This window comes from Giraffa tippelskirchi, chromosome 5 (genome assembly GCF_054371585.1).
Source record: "Giraffa tippelskirchi isolate mGirTip1 chromosome 5, T2T-mGirTip1v1.2.pri, whole genome shotgun sequence".
Classification (NCBI taxonomy): domain Eukaryota; kingdom Metazoa; phylum Chordata; class Mammalia; order Artiodactyla; family Giraffidae; genus Giraffa; species Giraffa tippelskirchi.
The window spans coordinates 127,296,898-127,315,727 of record NC_137279.1 but is presented as its reverse complement, the minus strand read 5'-3'; the positions used below and the strand labels follow the sequence as shown (position 1 = coordinate 127,315,727).

General features: G+C 45.6%; 1 protein-coding gene across 17 annotated transcripts in view; it reads right to left on the bottom strand.

Moving 5' to 3' along the window:
• ABCA4 (ATP binding cassette subfamily A member 4) overlaps positions 1 to 18,830 on the bottom strand; it is a 174,195-nt gene that overhangs the window by 102,910 nt on the left and 52,455 nt on the right. For all 17 annotated transcript variants that reach the window (XM_081486239.1, XM_081486253.1, XM_081486252.1 and 14 more), the window contains 2 exons: positions 18,282 to 18,409; positions 13,368 to 13,565 (listed from right to left, as the gene is read on the bottom strand). In XM_081486239.1, the coding sequence (XP_081342365.1) occupies positions 13,368 to 13,565; positions 18,282 to 18,409 (326 nt within the window). The remainder of the gene's footprint in view (positions 1 to 13,367; positions 13,566 to 18,281; positions 18,410 to 18,830) is intronic.

Below are 18,830 nucleotides of genomic sequence, written 5' to 3'. Positions count from 1 at the left end.
TGAAAGACCTCCTTATGCATGAGAGCTACAAAGCAGCAGGAGGAGAATTTTCTAGACGAAGGAGCAGTAAAGCCACCATTGAAACTATAACCTTGAGAAAAGTCTTTTCTCCTTAACCTTAACACTGGTTCCAAACTTTGGTCTTGCCATGACTACTTTGCAAACTCCTTGAAAATAGTTTCAGTGTTGGGCAAAGTACTTTAATTCCTGTTTTCCCTTAAGAGGGTGAGGCTGAGAAGAGTAGGTAGGAAGGGAGGAAGTCAGCAGGTAAAAATGTGTGCCAATGGTAAGATATCACTCAGTCCTGCTGACTCGCCTTCCAAACCACCTCCAATAAGAACTATTACAGATGAAAGGGATATAAGACATTACCAATTACAATGCTATTGTGAACCTTATTTTGATTTTGATCTGAACAAACCACCTGTAACAAGCAAAGGGAAAGTTAACATAACAGGGTATTAGGTATTACTGAGGAATTAATTTTGTTGGGAGTGATCATAGAACTGTGGTTTTGTTAAAACAAGTAAGTTTTTATGTTAGAGATACATAGGGAAACATGTGAGGGTGAAATGTGTGTGATTTATTTTAAAAGACTTGAGGGAAAAAAGGAACAGATAAAACAAGAACAGCCAAATGCTGATAATAGTTGAAGCTGAGTGATGGGTACATGGGAGTTCATGATATTATTTTCTCTTTTATAGTTATTTCTATAATAAAATTCTAAAAATAAAAAGGTTTTTGCATGCATAAATAAATGAATATTGCATCAATATTCTCTCCTCTCTTTGTTCTTTCCTCACTAAACTGTTTTGCTTAAGCTCTCCTTGCTTATCTCTCAGAACATCTTATCAGAACAGCCTTCTTGCTGGCCTCTTGACCCTGATCTCCTTCCTTCAAATGCACCCTCCACACTATAGCCTGAGTTACCTAACATGCCAATACAATCATGTTACTTCTCCCACACAAAGATCCTCCATGGCTCCCTACTGTCTTCAGGGGAGAAGGTCAGTACCCATGCTGGACACACATGACTTCTCGTGAGCTGGTGTCTGGCTCCCTCTCAAGCCTTCTCTCTTACTTTTCCGTCAGTGTCCAGACTTCATTCTACACTCCCTAATGTGCTGGTCCCTTTCTCATGCTTCCTGGCTTGTGCACACTGTCCGCCTCCCTTCTCTGCCTGGTAAAGTTTTCCTCATTCTTCAAGTCTGATTCCTAAGACCACTATCTATATGAAAGACAGCGTTCTCATGGTAGATTTAGATGATGATGCTTCTTATATGCTTCTTCACTCACCCTTGCTGTTATGTTCTTTTAAGGTGCCCTGTTTATTTCCTTCCTTGCACTCTTCACCACAGGTAATTATTCTACTGTTCACATGCTTTCTGTCTCTCTTTTTATACTCTAAGCTCATTGTAGACAGGAACTATGTCTGTGTGTTGGGCACACAGTAGACATTCAGGCACATATCAAATATGATGGATGAATGCTCATAGCAACAAGCAGGTGACTGTTTCTATGCCTAATACTTCATGAAATGGTATGCTTGCTAAGGGCAGTGCATAGGCAGATAGGAAGATAGGTAGACAGGAAGAGATTTATTATAAGGAATTGGCTCATGAAATTATGGAGGCTGGCCAATCCCAAGATCTTCAGGGTGAGTTGGTAGGCTAAGTGTGTATTAGTCGCTCAGTCATGTCCAACTCTTTGCCACCCCATGGACTGTAGCTCGTCAGACTCCTCTGTCCATGGACTTCTCTAGGCAAGAATACTGGAGTGGTTAGCCATTCCCTTCTCCAGGGGATCTTCCCAACACAGGGATTGAACCTGGGTCTTCTCCATTGCAGGTAGATTCTTTACCATCTGAGCCACCAGGGAAGCCCAAGCAGGCTGGAGACCCACAAAGAGTTGGTGTTTCAGTTTGAGTTCAAAGGAAGAAAAAGCATCAATGTCCCATTTCAAAGCCAGTAAGGCAGGAAGAATTCTCTCTTACTTGGGGGAAGGTCTTCCCTGCTCCACCCTTTATTCCCACATTTCTTAGAAGAACAATTCACATTCAGTGATTCATTTCCTCACCAGCACTTCCCAGTCTCCTACCTTCACCATCCTACCAAAATGTTTCACAAGAATCCTCAGTTTTAGAGTCTAAAGCATGCTTTCGGTTCTGGTCTTTTTAGACCTCTCTGCTCTTAACAGTTTGGTCATGTTCTTTTCCTCCATGACACTCATTTTGCCTGGTTTCCTCTGTTCCCTCCCTGCTTGTCCCACAGGCTCTTCCGCTTCCACCTTCTGCATATGTGCTGCGGTTCCTGAGGACCTCCATACCCTCGCTCTTCTCACTCCACACATTCTCTCTAGGTTTTTTCATTCCCTTTATCATTTAATCTGCTACATTTTTGTCGATGACTTCTAAACCTGCGTCTCCAACTTTCAATTGTTTGTTGGATATTTGCTCAAATCCAGTTTGTCCTAAACTGATCTCATTATCTTCTCCCACAACCAGCTTCTGTTCTGGGATGCCCTTCCTCAGTTGGTGGCACTGCCTCCTGCCCATCACTAGAGCAGGAAGCCTGGGAGTCACGGGTGATTCTTCCCCATCCCATTGTCAAAATCCCAGCCTGAAGATCTAGAAGCTGGTGCTGGGTCTGAGTGTGGGCCAGAATGAGCCATCAAAATGCAGAAAGGGGAGCAAAGAGAAATAGGAAAGACAGCCTTAGAAAGAAGCTGGAATCAAGGGATGGAGACTAAAGAAGCTGTGCAGAGAAAAACAAGCAGGGTCCTAGACGACGGGAGGCACCTAAGAGAGACAAGAAACCCAGAAGCACAGAAGACAAGCAACTGTCACATTCTTGCATCCAGAGAGACTAGACAGCAGTCAGTCAGTCAGTCACAGCTCCTATCGCTTTTAAGTACTTTCTCTTCTTTGTGAATTTGTTGTGTGTTTTCCTCACTTAACTGTGGACTAAATACTATCTATGCCTGTGCTTTGCCTTAGTAGACAGCTTCTTTCCATCCTCTCTCCTTCATCTCCATAGGCTCTAGGCACACTCTGATCTTAAAACTTGATCCTGCCTCAAATTCACATATTTAAAGCATCTGTGTATCTGTCTATATCTATATTGATACAGACTGATAGATACACATTTTTTAGGGCTCTTAATTTTACTTTTGAAATTTGACCTTGACTAACTCATTTAATGAATGATCTGGTACAATGTCTAAGCAATCATTGCAAATACTTACTAATGTTTGTAAAGAAGAAGACTCTGAACTATAAACCAGATTTTTAAATTTAGAATTTCATGAATATTAAACTTAACCATAAAATTGAATAATATTACCTTTCTTAAGGTTCAATTTAATGTTTATTAACTTTAATTCTAAAGCTTTTTCTTTGTATTTTGAAGCCATAATTTTTATTTCTAGTAAAAGGTGAAAGATTTATGTGATCTGAAGAGAAACCAGAGTATGATTAATTTTTTATTTTTAGATCTCAAACATTTTTGTAGGCCTCTGCAAACCCTGTTGCCCTTAGTTGCTAGGTTATCATTTTAGGGCCTAATAAAACAGCCTACCCACTCCATCTCACTCCATCCTCACCTTACTGGCCAGAGTCAGCTCATGTAAAACCACCCCACCTTCTCCAGAAAGCTTTCTTCTCCTCCACCATCATGCTCTTCTTGCCCTCCTTCCCCATGAGTTAATGTACCCCCTCTAGTTGCCCCTAAATCCTCTGTCCATTTATCACTTTTACATTGGTTTGCTATTTTTTTTAAGTCATCTCTCTTTCTGTTGTTGTTTTAGTTGCTAAGTCGTGTCTGACTCTTTTGTAATCCTGTGGACTGTAGCCCATCAGGCTCCTGTGTCCATGGGATTTCTCAGGCAAGAATACTGGAGCGGGTTGGAGATCCAGGGGATCTTCCTGACCCAGAGGTTGAACCTGCGTCTCCTACATTGGCAGGTGGATTCTTTATCACTGAGCCACCTGGGAAGCCCCTCTGTCTTTCTACTATACTGTAAATTCATTAAGCATAGGAATACACTTTTTTTTTTTAATCTTCAGGGTATGGTATATAGTAAGTGTGTAATAAATGTGTACTGTATTACTTAATGAGAAAATAAACACAATCTAGTGGATAAGAGACAGCGTCTACTGTGATTTTAGGTTCCATGAGAGATGTTTTTATAAGATACAACAGTGACTTACAGAAAGGGTGTAGTCGGTTCTGCCTAGGGATGGGGGAAGGTAACACTTGGTTACTCTTTGAAAGAAGACAAGGTGATGATGAGAATGAGGGCAGTGTTTATGGACAGAACAGGAGGGCCAGGAATTCCAGGTAGAGGAGGAATGTAAGAAGAGATGGCAAGAGAGACTAGAGGGCCAGCCACTAAGAATAAGAACAGAAATTTGGGGAAGTGGGAGCAGGAGGAACAACTGCTGGAGGTAAGTTTTTGTGTTTGGTTAACGTTTTCCTTTTCAGTCTTGTCTGTTATACAGAGTGAAGTAAATCAGAAAGAGAAAAACAAATATTCTATATTAGTGCATATATATATGTGGAATCTAAGAAAATGGTACACTATTTTCTGGGCAGGAATAGAGACACAGAATAGATGAATAGATGTGTGGACATGGGGGGATGGTGCAGTGTAGATGAATTGAGAGACTGGGACTGACATATATACACTGCCATGTGTAAAATAGATTGCTAGTGGGAACCTGCCATATAGCACAGGGAACTCAGCTCACTGCTCTGTGATGACCTACATGGGTATAGGGTGGGAGGGAGGCTCAAGAGGGAAGGGATATATGTGTGAATATAGCTGATTCATGTTGTTGCACAGCAGAAACTAACAATATTATAAAGCAACTATATCCCATTAAAAAATAATTTAATAATATTCATTATGTTAATATAAATATTTACTGAGTTCCAGTTGTGTCCCTGGTACCACAGCTGCAATGCCTTTCCTAGCTCTTTCCAGTGGAGATGGTAAATAATGAGGATCTTGTACTTGAACCTCTGTTTTAGATACCACCTACATCTCAGAATAGTGCTCCCCCATCCCGTCTCCCCAGGGAACACTTCATATGTATCTGGTCACCAACTGTCTGATTGATGTTGCCATAAATTATAAAATAACTTTCCCAGGCTCCCTCCCCCAGTATCTATTCAAATTTGCATGGATTGTTCCTGCCAAAAGAACCGGAAGGGACTGTAAATTTATTTGAACGGAAATGTGAAAACATTTCTGGAAAAAAAGGTCACAGACCAAAATGGCAAGTATCATCCTCTCTCTCTCTCACACACACACGCACACCACTGTTTCCTATGCCAAATAAGTTCTCTTAATTTCCCCAAAACAAGTAACCCTTCTATGTCATGACCGTCCTCAGCACTCAAGATGAATTCAACCCAAGTTCAAGACCTGATTAGATCTCATAAGGAAGATTGGATATACAAATAGGGCTATAGAAAAGTAGGTCTCTATCATCTTCCATCAGCTATGGGAGGTCTGAGGGGTTCCTGGGCCTTGGTCCAGAACTTGAAAAATGGATACAAGGTCCTACCCAGTAGCCAAGAAAATTCTGGCTACATGAGGTCTCTGGGTTCTCAAGGGACGAGGTACATGCCTGTCCTTTGGGACTGTGCAATATTTTTTCTTAAGGCAGAATAAAGCATATTCCCTACTAAAAAAGTCTCATTTGAGCAATTCTTGCTGACACTTTGCATCCAACGGGTTAATCAAACAGATGCCATGCTGTCAGCACAAAAAAGGCATGTTTTATGAGTTGAAATTTTTGTTTTACTTTCTCTGATTCAAACAGGGCCATCTGGAAAACAGTATTGATTTCTAAGTTGAGGATCTAACACAAGGGTGAATAGGTAGCCTTGTGTTAAAAGTGTCTTTACAAGGATAACGTGGCCTCTGGGAACTGGTGGAGGGCTCTGGAGTAAGGGATGAGCTGCTGTCTTTAAAGCACCCAGACAGAGGTTGAAAAGCAGACGAAGCGGTAGACAGTGAGGGGCCCACTGTGTTTAATTGTGGTCCGCTACAGGAAATCCAGATTTATCTGGGAGGGAAGTTGTTGCTAGGCAACTGGAGGAATGTAGATTTGAAGCATGTTTGTTGCAACCTGACAGTTGTGAAGCATCAGATGAAAAGAGAGGAAACCAGCTTCAGTGGTGAGGGGCCAACCAGGAGGGGACACCCTGAGTACCAGGAAATGCGTCATGAGTAGAGAATTCAGACTAAATCACTCAGAGCAGTGGGGAAATGCCAAACTGTCTCTACCGGGAGAGGTCACAGAGACAAGCTGTCTCCCAGAACTGGGGAGGGGGGGCAGAGAGTCTGAATGAGAGGGTGGGCTCTTGAGCAGACAAGTAATGGGACTCTCTCTGGCTCAACAGAAACTGGACCTTTTTCTTTCCGCGGTGACTTCAGTTTTGTTTTCAGTATTTGTGGTTGATGAAAGCAAAACTGAGTTTGGAATCTAGGGACAGCCAAAAGACCACCCCTTGAAATAGTCCTCTTCCTAGTCTGAGGGCCTGGGGGTCTGGGGAGGAAGAATGTCCCACCCAAGTGTTTGAGGAGGACACTTCTGGGAGTGGAGCAACGAGGCAGGCCCCCACAAAGTAGCTACATTTTTGTAAGAGCAAAAATGCTTTTTGTTTCAAAGTGCTTTTCTACCTCTAATGTGAATTTCACCACTGAATCCTATGCTGCTGATGGAATAGGTTTTGCTGTCTCAATTTTACACATGGGGAGGCCGAGTTCCTTTCAAATGACAGCAAGGAAGGGGCCAGTGCAGAGCCAGGACCAGGTCCCTGACCACCAGGAGATCTGTGGGCCCCAGGAGGCTGCTGGCCTTCTGGTCCTCTCTCTCTCTCTGGGGTCCTGTGCTCAGGGGAGAAGCTGATTACTTCATAAGGAGAATTAAGGAAGAATTTGTGGCTGTATTTCAAATCTTTTGGAAAGGATATACATTAATGGTAAGTAGGAAAGAAATTTTAATGCAAAATCTCTTAACTTGGGGTCTGACTTCAGAGGCTTCAAGCACCCCCCACCTGCTGTGTGTCTGTGTGAACTTACATTTCTGTAGGGAAAAGGCTTAGAGCTGTTGTCACGTTCTCAAAGGCACTCCTAATCTATAAAAAGATTAAGAACTACTGTTCTGGAGAGATAAGAAAACTCAGAGGCCGAAATCCTTCTTTAAAGCAGTTTACCTTGGAGAAAACCGGATGCCTAACATGTTGGTGCTCTATGTACAGCTACTGAGTAAAGGCCAGAACCCCAGGATGCTTTATCCTAAAAGCAGTCTTTGCAGGGGACTGTTTGTGTCCCAAGTGACTTTAGTTTTGACCTCTCAGTCTTTTTTCCCTTGTTAAATTCATAAAACTACAACTCATTTGATAAGGAAATAAGCCCTGGCCTACTGGTGCCTGGAGCCTAAAAGAAACTATTGCAGGCCAATGCCAATCAAACCCATAAGCCTAATACACACTTAACATACATTAATGTTCCTCTCTCTTACATTTCATTTCCTTTTTATCAAAATCAGTTTGCCAAAATTCTGAATTATAATAGACACATAATTTTGTAGCTGTAGAAAGAACAAATGCTAACACTGTAAATCAGCTGTATTTGCTGTGGCTAAATAATTTTCAAAAAACTAAAAAATCTATTTTCTAACATGATTTTCTTTCCTCTCAGCCTGCTGCACTTCCCTCCACATTGCTGACACCGAGCACCACTCCTTTCTCTTCCTTCTCCCCAAACACCCCGCAAAAACAGGAGAATGTTGACAGCCCAAAGATTCAAAGATGGGAGGAGAGAGATCATGAAGTGAAGTCACTAATGGGAGAAACCATCGCAAAATCCTGGAGACATGGGGCTTTTCCAGAGAATTTTGAGGCGGCAACGTCACCCGAAAACTGAAACACATAGTTGAAATTTAACAAACTGCAACGAATGATCCAAGAGAGCAGAAACCATGGCCAGCTCACACTGAGCAAGGGCAGTCCACCCACACTTATTCCCAGTGATTCAGGAATTTAGGGAGCAGAGCCAAGAACAAAGCAGGACATTGAAAAGAGCATGTAGCAAGCACCCCCAAGATTGGCCTTTCTCCTGTGGAACTCAATGTTCAGCCACCTCATAGTCACAAAGACACAGGGAAAATGAAGTCAGAAAAGTAAAAATGTGACCGAGTAGTATTTGAAGGAAAGGAAAAAGCTGAATCATGTCACACTGGAAGAGACTGCAAAGGGGAAAACCATGGGCCAAAATGCTGGGGAGGCCAATTTCCTCTATCAATGTCCATTGAGACGGGGGAAGGGAGGGAAACGCAGATTTCCCAGCAGCGTGGCAGGTCTTGGCACCCCTCGGTTCCCCTGCCGAACTTCCACAAATAAACATGCGGAGCTGAAGGGACAGATTTGCTTCTCAGCAAGATTTCAAAGCTGTGCACCAGGAGTCAGGGAGAAAACAGGAAGGATCGAAGAGGGAGGAGGTGGAGGGGGAGGGACACACACGCCTTGGGACAGATCAGATGGGAAACAGCCCAACCCCTCACCCGAAACTGACACACCGTTTTTTATGAGGTGCAAGATGTTTCAGGTAGCTTTGGCAGTCTCAGTACCTCGGCCCAGGTCTGAGCTGCTGGGTTGCAAGCTGGGGGCGTTAGGTCTGAAAAGGACACAAGTGAAGGCAAGCTCTTTCAAACTATCGCAACCCAGGTGAAAGCAAGAGGGGCTAATTCTTCTTGGAGTAAATCCAGCCAGCTGCCTGCTGTTTTTTTTTCCCCAGTCTGCCTAGGTTACTGGGCATCCAGAGAGAGAGAGAGAGAGAGAAGAGTGTGTGTGTGTGTATACGCGAGCGTACATCTGGGGATGGGTGGGGTGGAGGAAGGCGTAGGTACTGCACTTGGATTATTTGAGGATGACAACACTCACTTCTGATCTCCAAGCGGCTGAGGAAAAACACAGCTGGCCCCAGTTGGTACTGAGTCCCCAGCCCCCTCTCCTATTTCTCTTGGCTCTATGGCCAGTTTGGAGGTTACACTTCCACCCACACGCCCAGGTCCTGACACAACAGGGGTAGGTGTCATGCAGTGGTTTAGTGAGTTGGCCCCTCTCTCTTTGTTAGTGAGCACCAATTTGGCACTTTCTGAAAGCTTATTTATACACTGATATACATGTGCATGAAAAACAGCCCAGGAGAACGGAAGACACAGCATTCCCCGCACAGGACCTAAGCTTGGCTGCTTGCCAACCAGCTGCAACAACAGCCTTGTCCCAGGGAGGCCTCTGCCCCTGCCTCAGAGCAGCCGTGCCTGGCCTGTGACTCTCTGAGAGGGTTGGAGGGTCTGCCCTGAGCTTTTCTGTGCCTGTCTCATCACTGTTTTTCTAAAAACACTGGTAGGGTGGGTACAGGAGCAAAAGTCCCATCTTACTGCAAATAATTCCTTGTAGGTTTCCTTCTTCATGTTCATGTTAATCGCTCAGTCGTGTCTAACTGTGCAACCCTATGGATTGTAGCCTGTCAGGCTCCTCTGTCCATGGGGTTCTCCAGGCAAGCATACTGGAGTGGGTTGCCATTCCCTTCTCCAGGAGATCTTCTTGACCCAGGGATTGAACCTGCGTCTGCCTGCAATACAGACAGATTCTTTACCATCTGAGCCACGTAGGTTTCCTCCTTTGTAGTTTTGAAAAGATGTTTAGTTACTCAGTCCATTTATCAGCTGGAAAGGCACATTTCAAGGTTACCACATAGGGTGTTTGTCCTCTTTGCTTGGGCCCGTGTGTCCCGTCTTGGTCAGGTCTTCCCCCACAGAGACAAGCAGGAGCAGGAAGATGGGAGGTAGGGCAACCCTATCTGCAGGGTTAGCCCATCTCCTGCCAGGGCTTTCTCCTCTTGGCAATCTCTGGTTCACTCACTGTCTTTGTTAAGAGAACAGCAGGGAGGATGCTTCTGCACAGCACCCTGGTCTTAGGAGTGAAAAGTGAAAGTGCTTTGAGGCCTTCGGGGCATTTGGGTACTATTATTATTATGCTTGAGCTTCCCTCATAGCTCAGTCGGTAAAGAATCCGCCTGCAATGCAGGAGACCTGGGTTCCATCCCTGGGTTGGGAAGATCCCCTGGAGAAGGAAATGGCTACCCACTCCAGTATGCTTGCCTGGAAGATCCCATGAACAGAGTAGCCTAGTGGGCTACAGTCCATGGGTTGCAAAGTCAGACACAGCTGAGCGACTAGCACTCAATCACATGCTTGGTCTACAGAAATTAAGTCTGTAAATCAAACTCTTATGTTGTAGGTCCATGACTCTCAACCCTGGCTGGAATGAGAATGTCTGGGAAGCTTTTAAAAATGCTAAAAGAGAGCTTCCCTGGGGGCTCAGTGGTAAAGAATCTGCTGGCCAGGTGCAGAAGACACGTGTTCAAACCCTGATCCAGAACCATCCCACATGCTGCAGAACAGCTAAACCTGTGTGCACATCTATTGAACCTGTGCTCTAGAGCCTGGGCGCCTCTACTACTGAACCCAAATGCTGCCACCACCAAAGCCTGAGCTCCCTAGAGCCCGTGCTCCAAAACAAAAGAAGCCATCACAATAAGAAGCCTGTGCACCGCAACTAAAGTAGTACCGCTCTCCACAACCAGAGGAAAGCCCACACAGCAATGAAGACCCAGCACACCAAAAATAAAATAAATTATTTTTTAAAAATGCTAAAAGCAATTGAATCAAGATCAATCAGATGTGAGAAGAGGTGGTATTTGTAATTTTTAAAAGCTCCGCAGGTAACTCAGTATGCAACCAAGCTGGAAACCACTGTTCTAGAGGCCAAATGTCCTAGGCCTCAATGCTGTGACACAGCATGTTTGTCTGTCTCAGGGTAACTGGGAATTCAGTAAGGGTGTGAAGACTGTGGCTGGGCCCTTAGCCTCAGTGCCTGGTCCAATTCAGGTTTGAGTGCATGGACATGTTTACCTGGGTGGTGGGCAAGCACCCAGGGTCCATCTCAGGTAGGTGAGGGTGACTGACCAAAAGTCTCTGGTTTCTGAATGCTGACACTTGCCAGAGCAGCACATAAGGACAGAAGAAAAAGCATGCTGGTCTTTCTTATATGATAAATAAACATCTTAAGTTAGTAGCCTAAGTTACGGGTCCAGATCCTAATGAACCATTGTGCCCAGGTCACCCTTTGTCCTGCTGTATCCAGGCTGTCTGTCCTCATGCCCCAAAGGTACATTTGCTATAAAGGTGCTTCAAAAAGAGACACCTGCCCCTACCCCTTTTCTAGAGCCCAGAGGACTACATATCCCAGGCACTCAGGGAACCTCCCACAGCTCTACAAATGCAGGTGCTGGTCTCCCATGGTGCTGGGGTTCAGCTGTTCAGAATCAGGACCTTCATCACCTACTCACTCTCCTGTCTGAGTCTGAAAACAAACTGAGAAGTGTCTAAAACTGGGTTCCTTGAGGCACTTTGGACAGAGAAGTTAGAAATGCATGACTTTTTATTCTCCTGGCAGAGACCTTCTCTGGGGCCCTTGACTCTCAGTACTGGTGGCATCCATAGATATGACCCCTCTTATCCACTCTGGATCCCCAATCAACTGGGAAAATTATGGAGTGACATTTCAAGGAAAAGTCACACTGAAAGGGATGAAGTGTGAACCTTGCCAGAAACTGTGGGGTCTTATTTTACTTTGTTTTTAAAGGCCTTCACTTTGCTTTTAAAGACAAGCCTAGGGCAAATTTTCTACTTGAGAGAGCAAATTAAAAAAAAAAAAGCAAAGCAAAAATCCACAGTGCTTCGCTTGTGGTCCAGTGGTTAAGAATCCGCCTGCCAATGCAGGGAACACAGGTTTGATCCCTGGTCTGGGAAGATCTCACATGCTATGGGACAACTAAGTCTGCATGCCACAACTACTGAAGCCCACATACCCTAGAGCCTGTGTTCTGAAACAAGAGAAGCTACTGCAACGAGAAGCCCACAGACCACAACTAGAGAGTAGCCCCCGCTCGCCACGACTAGAGAAAGTTCATGAGTAGCAACAAAGACCCAGTGCAGCCAAAAATAAATAAATAAATAACTCTTTTAAAAATATACTAAGAAGCGATATATTTTTTTTAAAGACAAAACACAAATTCCTCCACCAAGTTCTCAGTGACTGGCACTCCCTGAAATATAGTTCCAGATATTAAAATGTAGGCAAAAGAGAAAACACAATTCAATGCTAGAAAATTCCAATTCTAATTTTGAGTGTTCCTTGAAGCGTGGCCTACAAAGACCTCTATCAGAATCACCTATGTTAACAGCAGATTCCGACCCAGCCCAGGTCTCCTGAATCAACCTCTCGGGGTGGGAATTTAGAGCTTGCAGCTTTTACCAGCTTCCCTGATGATTTTCAGGTACTTTGAAGTGCAAGAACAAATGGTTGAGGCCTCCTATCCCTCTCATTGTGTGTGTGTGTGTGTGTGTGTGTGTGTGTGTGTATTAGTCACTTAGTCGTGTCTGACTCTTTGAGACCCCATGGACTGTAGTGCACCATGGACTGTAGTGCACCAGGCTCCTCTGTCCATGGAATTCTCTATGCAAGAATATTGGAGTCAGTTGCCATTTCCTTCTCCAGGGGATCTTCCTGACCCAGGTATTGAACCTGGGTCTTCTACATTGCAGGCAGATTCTTCACCATCTGAGCCACCAGGGAGGCCCCTTCTAGCAAAAGAAGAGATACAATCAAATCCCAAGACTATGTAGGATGTCGTTCTGAGAATAGTGTTGTGCTAGATGAGGCATGCGAAATTTTTGCAAATTTTCTATGACATTTTCTCTGTTCTTTTCTACCCATAAACAGTAAGCTCTGAGGTCAAAAGCAAACCCAGAGAAGGGAGTGTAAAGCTCTCATTCACTGACATTTATTAAATGTTTTGCATATATTTTTAATGTATCTTTTCTACTATTCTTCAAAGTATTATATTTGTCTTACAGATGAGTGATGGGGGCAAGAAAGGTTAACCATCATGTCCATGATGACCTAGCTCAGGCCTCCTCCCTTCCATACTGCCAGTGGTGGTGAAGAGGGCTGGTCCCACATTTGGGGTGGACCTAGACCTGCCACAACACAAATCTAATGGTGAACCTAGTGGTGACTGCTGGATGTCTGGGCCATGTTCTGGAAATACTATCCGCTGGTTTGGAGGCCTTTGGAGCTTGTCTTGTCTTGAACAAGAATTGTCTTGAACACCAAGTTTATGCCTTCCCTGACTGTTCATTCATGAGTCCCCAGTGGCCTGTCATCAGGCCCTACTGCCTCCAGAAATTACCTCCCAAGGGTTGAGCAGCTGAACACCTCCCTTACCATGTGGAAGAGCTTGAAGAAGTCGACGTTGGCGTACAGGGTGTCTTCCATCCACTGTAGGGTGCCCTGAGAGAGGGAGCACAAGCTGCCACGCACTGTCTGGGCTGCACGGCGCTGGGGAAAGATCAGGAAACGCTCCAGGAGGGCCTCGCTGCAGGCGATGTCCTTCAGCATCAGGTCTGGGACTCCGTGAGCAAACTGCAGAAAGGAAAAGCAACACTGGAAACCTCCCTGTGCAGGAGAATACTGGCCCCCCAATGATGTCCATGTCCTAACCCACAGACCCTGTGAATATGTTATGTGGCACGGAGAGGGGAATTAGAGATTGCAGATGAAATTAAGGTTGCTAATCATCTGACTTTAAAATAAGGAGATGATTTTGGATTATCTGGGTGAGCCCAATGTAATCACAAGAGTCCTTTAAATATGGAAGAGAATGGCAGAATAAACAATGTCAGGATAATCTGATGTGGGGAAGACCGGACAGGCCACTACTAGCCGTGAAGATGAAGGGAGGCCACCAGCTGAGGAATGTTGACAGTCTCTAGAAGCTAGAAAAGGCAAGAAAATGAACTTTCCTCTAGACCGCCCAGAAAGGAGCACAGCCCTGCTGGCACCTTGACTTTCAGAATCTGATCTCTGGAACCATAAAATAATAAATGTGTATTGTTTTAAGCCACCAAGTTTGTGGTAATTTGTTACAGCAGCCACAGAAAATGAAAACACTCCCAAGCCTCATTTTAACAGAGAGACTTTACAACATGAGCCATTCCTTCTTAGCACATGATGCTAAGGTACCATCAGGACCTACTGCATGAAGCTGAGGTGGGCGAGTAGCTAGAATGCATTTGGAGTGATGGTGAATGACCACCTCTCCCCCTTCCTGTCTCACCAGATTTACAAATAAAAATACTGGATGTCCAGTTAAATTTGAATTTCAGATAAACAGTGAACAATTTTTGGTACAAGTATGTCCCAAATGGAGTCCAAATAGAACATTCTTATGCTGAAAAAAATTATTTGTTTATTTAAAATTCAAATTTAGGCACCCTGTATTTTATCCAGTGACGTTAACCCCTGGAGCACCCACATCAGAAACCTCCTGTGGGCAGTGACTCTCGAAGCACAAGTTCCCTGATGGCCTCCAGAGGCAAAGGAGGCCTCAACCCTGGCCAGGGACCCTTATCCACCCAGGACAGTAACTGGCCTCCTGGAGTCCTGGACTCCCAGTGGACAAAAGCTTTAAATACCATGAACAGAACAGGCTCATGGACTTCCTTGGCCTCCACAGTCCCATGGGTTCTACACAGGGGAGGGAATTAATGAACTCATTTTGTCCAAACCTCTAGTATCTCAGAGGAGAGAAGTGAGGCTGAAGGGGTTAGGTGACTTGATAGGGTTATACAACAGGCTGGAGGAAAGCTAGGACACCATAGAGTGTCACTCATTCATTCAATGCTCATTCACTGTGTTCCCATTCTGCAGGGACTAGGAGAGTTACCAAGGAAGCAGAGAGAACGAGATAAATTTTCTGCCCTCCAAAAAGCTCATGGGCTAGCTGGAAATGTAGGTATTTAAGTAACAGTAAGTGCTAGACTCGGAGAAGGCAATGGCACCCCACTCCAATACTCTTGCCTGGAAAATCCCATGGACGGAGGAGCCTGGTAGGCTACAGTCCATGGGGTCGCTAAGAGTCGGACACGACTGAGCGACTTCACTTTCACTTTTCCCTTTCATGCACTGGAGAAGGAAATGGTAACCCACTCCAGTATTCTTGCCTGGAGAATCCCAGGGACGGTGCAGCCCAGTGGGCTGCCATCTATGGGGTGGCACAGAGTCGGACACGACTGAAGCGACTCAGCAGCAGCAGCAGCAAGTGCTAGACTGAACGTAGTGAAACCGGAGCACAGAAGAGGGAGTATTAAGAATCGCTAGTAAAAGTAGCTGGTATTTACTAAGTGTTTACTATGTGCCAGGCATTAAGTGCTTTATAGATACTAAGTCTTTTAACCTCCCACAACCACTGTATATGGCAGGAAATTTTATTGTCTCCATTTTACACATGAGGAAACAGAATGATTAATTAACTTGCAGTTAACTGTGTGACCTTGCTGAGATTTGAACCCAGAGCTTTCGCTTAGCCATGTTGAACAACTTTTGCTCTTAATTCTCTTGTCAAGTAGGGCAGGGGGAGGGGTGGGACAAAGAAGGGAGGGTTTATGAACCATTTGATTGAGGAAGTAACATTTGAGCTGGGCCTTGAAGAAAGTTCAGGAGTTTCCTGGGCTGTGGGTAAGGGGTGTGGTGAGGGATAAGCCAGAGAACTGTGCTACTTCAGTTGTCTAATAATTCCCTAGATGGGGGAGGGGGGGTGATGCTATTCCCTTTGGAGCTGTGCTCAGATACTAGGCAGAGGGATATCCAGTCTTGACAGTCAAGAACAAAATCCCATGTATAATGATGATCAGTTAGAGAGCGGCACACCCTATGTGGTCAGTTAAGGTAATTAAAATTAAATGGCATTTAAAATTTACTTCCTCACTTGTACTAGACCCGTCTCAAATGCTCACCAGCCACACATGGCTATGATTACCCTACAGATAGCACAGAGAGAACTTTGCCAGCATGGAGGAAAGTTCCAGGGGACAGTTCTGTCCAGGAGTTACAGAGCTGGTTGGAGATGGAGTAAGAGGTCAGGAGGAAGGCTCACAGGTCAATGGGGCTGAGAAGCAGGGTGGGTAGGAGGCATGGAGGGAGCTGGGTCCACATGACTGGCCTCTGGAGTGCAGGAGCTGAGCTCCTTCCTAAGCTCAGGGAAGCCTCAGCTAATCAGAGCCTGCAACACTAAACACAGGCACACCCCAATGGCCCTGTCTCCTCCCCACATGAAAGGCTGTTGCCCTGATGCTAGCAACACAGCAGCTAGAGACCTAAATGTCACAGAGGTGAGGAACTGGAAAGAAATTTCCCCTAAATTCCTGCCCTTATCTCCATCTCCCTTGTTTTACCAACTGGAAGTCATCGAAGGCATTTCCAGGACTTGAGTTTTATGAGCTGAAGAGAGAGCAAAGGGGAAAGTGGGCAATCCATGTTGCCTGCCATTGGGTTGGAGTGTGAGGGGGAGCCAAGCAGGGCTGGGCCACTGGGGCCACGCCTGGGCACTGCCCTTGCTCCAAGTGCCCGGATGTGCTGTGTCAGGGCTGAACGTTATTTCCCCTTGTCTAGTTTCTGTGAAAACCCCAGAGACTGAGAAGACAGAAAGGCAGGTATGGGTTTCTTCACTGTTGTACTGGGAACCAGCTTGAAAAGCCCATCCAATAGAGCCAACCTCAACCAGGCAGGTGGGTGAGTCCCCTCCTCTCTCTGGGCTCAGATGGCACCCTGTGCAGACCTTTGCCTCAAGACTGACACAGGCCCTGAAATTTCTCTGTTTACATCTCTGTCTTCCCTGGAGTCCCTAGTGGCTCAGAGGTAAAGAATCTGTCCACCAATGCAGGAGATGTGGGTTTGATCCCTGGAGAAGGAAATGGCAACGCACTCCAGTATTCTTAACTGGGAAATCCCATGGATGGAGGAGGCTGGCGGGCTATGGTCATGGGGTTGGGATGAGTCAGACATGACTTAGTGATTAAACAACAACAGCAACTCCTCTGGAGTCCAGAGGAGGTGCCGTCCTGGCCAGGAGAGGCAGGCAGGATGTCTGTGCTAAGGCTCCTGCTTATCATGTACTCTCACTGTGTTTATCACACTAGGAACCCACACACCCAGGATGCTGGGCCAGGAGCCCATGAGCCCCTAAACTAGAGCCATGGTTGTCACCCCTGAGCTGTCAGAACCACCCAGAGGGTTTGTTAAAGTAGAGAGTGCTAGTCAGTCTGGGCTGAGGCCTGTGAATTTACTCCCAGTGCTTGCTGATGCTCCTGGTCTGGGGACCTTGAGAACCAGCGAAAGGGCCCAGGACTAGGAATGAGAAGACCTCGATTCCACTCCAGCAATTCCTGCTCTACAGCTGGGCACCAGTCTCTCGGCCCCCAGGCATGCCAAGTTTCTCATCTGTTTGATACATCTTGAGATTAGTGTGAGGAGCTCAGGTGCTCAGAGATGCGGAAGTCTTACTTTAGTGGTAAAAATGCTCTGAACAAATACAGGAGATTATGAAAACAGATGACACAGGTTTAGCGGGGTTACAAGCAGTTTGCCTGGCACTGAGGAGACACGGCCCAGGAAAGCAGAGGTCTGCTCTCTGTGCAGCTGTTCTCAGGTTCCATGACCTTGAAGGTCACCTCAGCACACCTGATCCTGGCTCTGCCTGTTTCTCAGCTGGCACTCTCCTCTCGCGGGCATTTGCACCAGGTCTACTCTTCATTAGCACCTCCTCAGGAAGGCCTTCCCTGACGATTACATTGAAAACTGCCCCCCATCCCTTCCTCACTCAGACCCTGCCGGACCTTCCTCATGACCTGGGAATGCACGTAGGTGCCCTTGGCTTACGTGGTCATCGCTTGTCGCCCCCACTGGAATGTGAGCTCCCGGAGTCAGGAGTTTCCTCGCATTGTTCCCACTGCATTCTGGTACCTAAAACGTCTCTATGTATTTGATGACTACGTGAATAAACCTCAGTTTCCTCAACAATAAAAGGAGCTTGAACCATGTGATCTCTTAGGTTCCTTCCAGTCTTAAAGCTCTGAGGTGTTTCAAGTGCTGCCAGCTTCTGTGCCACTTCAGAATCCCATCATGGGGACTGCATCATCTCAGTGAACCCGAGGTGTTCTCCTGAGCATGTGGCATGAATCTGAATGCTTCTGAATGTGAAAGCAAGAAAGAAAAAAGAAACTCAAGGTCTCCCTTGCCTTTCTCAGGCTCAGTGCCTGCCCCTCCCCTCCAGGGACCACTGGATCAATGACATCCACCTACCTGCTCTGGACGGACTTGGGAGTTGACCAGAAGGTAGACGACTGAGTCAGACAGACCAATATTCTTCACGAGAAACAGTGTCAATGTTTCCTCATCTTTTAGGACATCCCGAATTCGTATTCCTCTTCCTGCATACGAAAAAGAACAGAGTGTTGAAGGAAAAATGGGTCAAATAAGGGAAAATATCTAGAAGTGATTTCTAACTTGACTCTCAAAGGAAAGCTCTCTTTTGGGGTTCCATGGGAGCACCTAAGGGTCAGGCTTGTCACCACCACAGTCACAGCATTTACTGCTGGAGCAGAGAGGCAAAATTTGTGAGAAGGCACACAAGCTGGAAAAACCTAGGTTGGGGTAGAGGTAGCGGTGAGGTCATCAGATCCTTTGCAGAGTTGGTGTTGGGCAATGGGGTGGGGTGAGGAGTAGTTTTGTTCTCTTGGGAATATATGGTAATGTCTAGAGACATTTTTGGTTGTTACAACTTGGAAAATACTGGTGGGTAAGTACTAGTGGATGCCACTAAACATCCCACAATGCACAGAAGAACCCTGC